Source organism: Malus domestica, chromosome 14 (assembly GCF_042453785.1).
Source record: "Malus domestica chromosome 14, GDT2T_hap1".
In the NCBI taxonomy this organism is placed as follows: Eukaryota; Viridiplantae; Streptophyta; class Magnoliopsida; order Rosales; family Rosaceae; genus Malus; species Malus domestica.
In genome coordinates this window covers 18,950,618-18,957,648 of record NC_091674.1, presented here as the reverse complement: position 1 = coordinate 18,957,648, position 7,031 = coordinate 18,950,618, and the positions used below count along the sequence as shown (strand labels likewise).

At 37.4% G+C, this 7,031-nt stretch overlaps 1 protein-coding gene across 1 annotated transcript; it reads right to left on the bottom strand.

Moving 5' to 3' along the window:
- Positions 1-390: 390 nt before the first annotated feature.
- LOC103418646 (uncharacterized protein At5g41620-like) lies at positions 391-4,188 on the bottom strand. Its single transcript, XM_008356750.4, has 3 exons — positions 3,591-4,188; positions 2,788-2,922; positions 391-2,253 (listed from the first exon to the last, which is right to left on the bottom strand). The coding sequence occupies exons 1-3, from the start codon at positions 4,053-4,055 to the stop codon at positions 724-726; spliced, it is 2,130 nt and encodes a 709-aa protein (XP_008354972.3). The 5' UTR covers positions 4,056-4,188; the 3' UTR covers positions 391-723.
- Positions 4,189-7,031: the final 2,843 nt, after the last annotated feature.

The following is a 7,031-nucleotide window of genomic DNA, read 5'->3' as shown; positions in this document are numbered from 1 at the left end:
AGTGTTATTGAGGGCTGCCGTGGACTCAAAGCCGGAGCAAGAGCCCGCGGCTATGGGTTTACAGATCTAGGGTTCGGGGGCTCGGGTTGCAGAGAGAAGGGCTTAGAAAGCCCATTTTTCGGTTTTCATCGTCTTCCCTTTTTCATGGTAGAGTCAACTCTACTGTATCATCATTTTCCTTTCACCCACTTTTCCTTTACATTCTTCAGAAAATTGATGATATTCTTGATGTCTAAGTTCGTTTTTTAATCTTCTTGAATAAATTATGTAGAAACTATATTTTGCTTGAAACTGGTATGCCTGTCACGTTAATGATTTTGTTTGTCCGTCATTTGTCTGTGAACCAAACCAAACCGACCAGATCAATGGGTGACAATATTACACTCCGAGTCCAGTTCCAACTGAGTCCAATAAACTTGTAGAACATACAATTTGGAGTGAAGAGGCTACAATTACTAGAAATGTCTACTTTCCTTAACTCTCTTTCCAAATCTACATTCGTGGCACGTTAGGTGCCCAGAATAGCATAACCCAAAATTGTTGTTGCTCTTTCAACTCTTAACATTACACTCATTTACAAACTGCCTTTTCAAAAATTCAAAAACTACGAGAGAGAGAGAGAGAGAGAGAGAGAACCCTAGTGAAACCATAGATATTCATTTCCCGAGATTGTGCCACGGCAATATTCACAATATGAACTTCCAACCGGCAGGCGATGCAGGATCAGTTAACCCTTTCGGATGATTTAGATGTGGTTTTGGAAGCTTTTGAACGTGTCCATTGTCCCCTTGACCTTGCTTCAAGAAGCTTTGCCTTCAGGGTGTTCTCCCTTATCCGTGGAGGCAACTTTGAAGAAGACTCGGACATGTCACAAACAGGTGATGCGAGTCTCGCCATCCACTGTCTTACTGGACTAGCCTGATTCCTCCAGCCAGTAGTACTGCAGGAAGCCTCATGTACATTCCCCCCACCATCCGACATCACTAGTTGACTTCTTATAAGGTTTTCGGCCATGTGATTCGAATTTGAAACATGAGTTTCATCTTGTTTATTTCCTTTTCTGTAAGCGGTGTCTTCAGTGGCTACACAACGTTCAGATTTCTGGGATGTGCTTATTTCGGGCAGCTTCCCTTCTTCAGTTTTCCCCTGCTCTGGATTCTCCATCTGGGACTTCTTATTTCCATTACATGACATGGCCCAAGCCATTTGTTCTTCAAACTTCACTTGCAAGCGGGAGGGACTCCGACTTCTTACCCTGTCAGAAGAGACCGAGTTTTTCTTTGAGGGATCCGATCTAACCTTTTCCTCGATATGATTATTGACAGCTTCATCCCCAAGCAATGTGAAGTCACTGTTGGTTGGCTTATTGAGCTCAAAACAATTTGAATCACTTCCTAAAGAATCATCTTCTTCTTCACCTGCGTCTTGAGGCGCACTCACAGCCTCATTCAGAGGGACAGATTCCATTGAATTCCTACGGTTTCTTGTCATCAGATTTTCAGTATTCTTTAGAGTGTTCATATGTTTAGCTCTAAGAAACGTCTCTATTTCAAGGCTTAACTTGTCCACTATTGAGTTTGTTCCTGAAACGCTACACTCGGCTTCTTCTAGCTGCATCTGCATCCGCTCATCCAACCACGATTCAGATACATGGAGTATCAATCTATCACGGTCAGACCTTCCGGTCCAATCCTTGTCAGTCTTCTGTTTTAAAGAATGCACCTCTTGTTCATATTCTTTTATTCCCTTAGCAAACTCATCACATAGGTCTTCTAACAACTTCCTTAATTTCCGCTCTCTTTCAAGCTCTTCCACAGAATTAGTAAGAGAGGATTTGACCTCAGAAAGCTCCCTCGCTAACTTCCTGTGTAGGCTTTCTGATCGTTTTCTTAACTTCTTCTCATCTTCTAGCTCATCCCTGACCGACTGAACTGCAGCATGGATTCGATCCTGTTCTTTGTTCTTCCTAACTAGTTTATCTTCTGAAATTTGTTTCACCAAATCATCTAGCTCATGTCGATCAGCTTGCCGAACCCGAAGCAACTCTTTGATCTTAACACGAGCATGATCCAACTCTGTTTTCAACGCTTTTATCAATGCTATATTAGATGTATGCTGTTCCTCCAAGCTCCAAATCCGGTTCAAAACTTTTAGCAGTTCTGTAGATGTTTTAAGATTATAGTGTGATTCGCCAATCCTTCCCTTAAAGTCCAAAGAACCGCTAGGGGTGACTGCAAGGTTATACGGAGCCACCTGAAAAGCAAGTGGATGAAATTCTTGATCATATCATGGAAATATATGTTGTACATGGCACACGGAAAGACAAAATTTTCATAACCGTAGATATCAAGACAGGGCTCCCATCATGTTAAACACTTTATAGACCGAACGATACAAGATATCCTAGATAGTGTAATGCAAGTTTTGGAAAATTTGAAACCATATTTACCATTTTTTATCTTTGTAATCGGGAATGACTACAACACAACCCACATCGGTCATAATTACAGATTGTGGCTACATAATGTTTCTTTTCATTACTGATTCAATATATCAAGGATGCAGTTTCTTGAAATTTCGGGAATATTAAGTCCATTGTTTTCCAGATACTATGACTGTAAATCTCAGTCCATAACTTATCAGTCTGTGGGCATCAAATCATATTTACCCTAGTGAGTAATCAGCGAACCGCAATTCTGCCTTGTTTCTACTCAAATAAAGAGTATACATCAGCAGAAAAACTAACGGGGAAAAGAAAAAATATGATTAAGCGTAACAGATGCTTACCTCCAGGGAACTACCGTAGCTTGCAGGCGATGCAGGCTGCAAAATGTGATTGTTCAATCTGTTCCTTTCAATCGTTCGGTGATGTTGCATCAACGATGCTGCAATATGCCTCCTTAAACTGCTTGCACTTTCCGGCTGGCATAAGTAATGAGATAAAAATCAGTGGAGATTCGAACCGGGCAACTTCAAAATCCATTGATCAAACATTAAGGTATAGCAGCCTCTATGACATGCACAGAAATCAATGAATATGCATGGTCATTGATAGGGCTCTAATTTGAATGCAGTATCTACAAATTTAAAGACATGAAGTAGTTCAGATATATAGATTAAAATATCGCCGGAATCAAAACAGTGCAACCTAAATGGAATTCATCTGATTCTTATGAATACTAAAAGAACCATGGCATCTATAATGCTAGTGACTTGACATCTATTAATGAAAATTGCAAGGTGAAGTACTAAGTTCAGAACAAATAAACAAAAGCTTGAAATTTACATCTGAAATAATAGAAAAGGAGAAATAATAATAACAATAAATGTAATAATCAGAGATCATCACTCAAAAGTAACCATCATCAAAAGCTCCATAAATTTCCAAAAAATAAAATTGCAATAAATTAAGGCAAACAGAAAAAGACATGAAGTAGCCATCAAGAAGGCACAATTAAACAATATATATTAGAAATAAATCCACTTTCATTAAATCGGATATAAAGGAACAAAATTGCAAAAACCCAATAAGCCAATTGATGAATACAAAAATCTCCACACACACAAAACAAAGAAATTCAGCAGCAGACCTGGTCAGGAGAACTAGGACAATTATCAGCCAAAAAGTGAGAAAGATCAAGAGCCTTCTTGTCTCTGCTGGGGTGGTGGTGATGGAGCTGAAGGTGTCTCAGCCTAGGAGGTGGAGCACCACCACCACCACTGCCATCGCCGCCACCACCATTAGTGTGAGAAGCCCTGTGCATCTTTGGAAGGAATTGGAAGTGTTGAAACTCCCAAAGAGCAGCAGCTAGCTTTCTAGCAGAGACAGAGGAGGAGGAGGAGCTGGTATCAATGGTAAAGGGGGAGTCTTTAATGATGGGATCAAGGTCAAAAGGGCAACAAGGTCTCCAATTCCATGAGGACACTACTGGAGTGGTTGGGCCACCACCTGTGCTTTTTCTAATCAATACTCCTCCCCTCCTTACTGTCAACTTTTCTGCCAAATTTTCCTCCTTTTCTGCTCCCCCTTCCCTACTTTCTCCTTCCCTTTTCATCTCTTACCTTTTTAGGCTTCCTTTCCCCAATTCTTCTTTCTCTCTCATCTTTTTTTTTTTTTTTTTTTTTTTTTTGAAATACTTCCTTTTGGGTTGGGAACTACAGTTGAGAATGTTGTGCAGTACACAGTGTGCACTTTCTTTTTTGATTATATGTTTTTTATTTTTCAAAATAATTGCCCAGTAGCCACTTGCTATTTGTTCACTTGTATAAATTTAAAGTCTAGTGGTATTCATTTTCATTAGTAAATGCGAGATTTTAAGTTTGATTTTCGTCAAAAGTTAATTTGAATCATATTATTGCTAACACATTGTGAAGCTTAGTATACTCTCATATTCCCTTAGTGTAGATAACATAATGTGTTCGGAAACAAAAAAAAAACTTGCTCTGTATAAGTATGGACTTATTTCCATACTATTCGTGTCAGTTGGCGTGATATAAATATCAACTAGTATAAGTTTCACATTGTTGTATAGAGTCAAGCTTTTTTAGTCACTTGATAACTACAAATGTATGGTCATTCATTATTAGATTTGCTATCAAGATGTTGAGATTAAACCGTCAAAAGTACATTTATTTAATCTACACCTTTGATATCATATTAATCAGTGAGTGATTATACATTTCTTGAGCACTAGACATCACTATTATAATGTAAGTGGTCCACTACTACTTGCATCAATGTCTTTAATTTATTATCGCACACTTCCTACAACTTATATGTCCTCAAACCAAGGAGGAAAGACAGAGGAAAGCTAATAAGAGGCTTTAAGGTGGAAAACAACTTAGAACGAGTTCACCATATTGCGACATCTCGATTCATACATTATCATGTGGAGATAAATTTTTACATATTGATACATTATTCAATTAAAACACTATATGTTAATGAACATGTTCTACGTAAGTTCTTCTTTTTAGAACAGCATGACCACATCACTCTTTAAAAGTGCGAATCCTCTAATTACACCAAGCCCTTAGAGATAAAACCTCACTCATGAAGTCCATTGTACCTCCTCCAACAAGTGTAGTAGATATGTGTTGATGAAAATCTTAGTTTATGGTTTGGACTTAGTATTTTTGTCCACCACTTCTAAACGCGAAGGCTGAGAAAGAGAGTTTTCCCTGTACTAGGGAGCGTAACTTTGGTAGATCTAGAAGATACGCAACAGCTTTAATTCTTTTAATAATTTCAAAAATACACTGTCATCTATACTGAATTCCCGATCTTTATGCCAACAAAGGCTCTCCGACGGTCAAGTTAGTAAGAAAGTACAAGACTTAAGCAGTGGGCAAGAGAATTAGAGTGTGATGATTGTGATACCAGACACGAATCCTAACAGGGTATATTTATACTAGTCGGGAGAAAGACCCTTTTAGAATAGAATCCTGTATTAAACCTGGAGAATCCAAAGGATATCTAGGAGCATATACTGCATGCTCTTGGGAATGTGATTACTTGCCACGCACACCAATTCCTAGATTTTAAGCACTCCAAGAATATAGGAAACCCAGTTGATTATGTGTTGGATCAGGTTCACGTGTCTTGTAGAACAAACATGGTCAATCTCACTGAAGTCATTTGGACTTCGCGCACTGCTCCAGAACAGGATGATGGTGGCACCACTGCCCGGAGAGGTTGAGTCCATGACCGAACTTCAAAGGTAATTGTATTTCAATCTACCTTATTCTAGCCCTGAAAAATCATGGTCCCACATAATGGATTAGTAATCTTTCAAAGGAATTAATGAAGAGCGGGAGGTGTGAAAGCAACAAATTAGTGTATAAGTTTCTTACATTGGATTTTGGTGTTACCGATTGCATCCGCTTCCGTGGAGAGAACGTTTTTTTGTTATGAATATTGTGAAACGCCAATGCGTGACAAAATAGGAGATCAATGATTGAGTGATAGCATAGTTGTTTGCATTGAAAGAGATGTTTTTGGTTTTGTTGATAATGAGTCTAACATGTGGCGTTTTCATGACGTGAAATATCCCGGTCAACAATAATAACTTGTTTGTAATGATAAATTATCAATGATATTAATATTGTCTATTATCTACAAAGATTTGGTTGTTTACATTTTTGAGACCTTTTACTCTTTCAAATTTCACTCTTTCCCCAACAATTCCTGACTTTACCATTGGTTACAACTCTTCCCATGCACAACTTTGTTTGCAGAAATGTTTCGTAAAAACTATTTTGTTACTATATTCTTGACACTTAAAAGGAAAGGAAAATAAGAACCCAAAGCCTTATTGTATAGTATTTAATTATTTATACACGAGTTACAGCTTCAATTTATCAACAAAATACAATGTTTTATACTTGATTTTCTTTCTCTCTCAAATCTTCCGACTACAAATCGGACCCTCATAGAGCATGAGGGTTTACTGCCTGCAACGTCTAGGGATCCGTGTCTTGGGATGGCCATATCTTTCATTTTCCTGGCCAGTGGCTACCTCCTTCTGTAAAAGTTGAATTCATTAGTGCTGCTACTTCTATGAATAATTCACAATTGAATATTCTTTGCATTTTTCTTTGTAAAATTGGCTACAATGGTTAAAAATAAAGTCTTACTTGTTAAATTTATCAAAATAAAATATTACAGACATATTTAAGTTTTGGGCTTTCCTGTTACAGGAGGTGAATTATCTTTGGTTTGCAGTCATTTTAACTGTGTTGCCCATCATCTAGCTAAGAATATTTTATTTAGTGATTTTCGTTAGGTAATTTGAAGGAAAAATCTTACTCGTTTATGACGTTCTTCTCCAAGATTTCGACCATAATTAATTGTAGTTTAATGAAATAAGACATATAAATCAAATATGAAAAACAAAATTAAATACCAAAAGTATATTAGTAAAACAGAAAAGACATACTAATCAAAATTCATTATTTCAGTAACTAAAATTTGTAAAATGGTCATATATTTTCTTTCTTTTGTTCATTTTATTTTAGGTCTGAAACTGAAA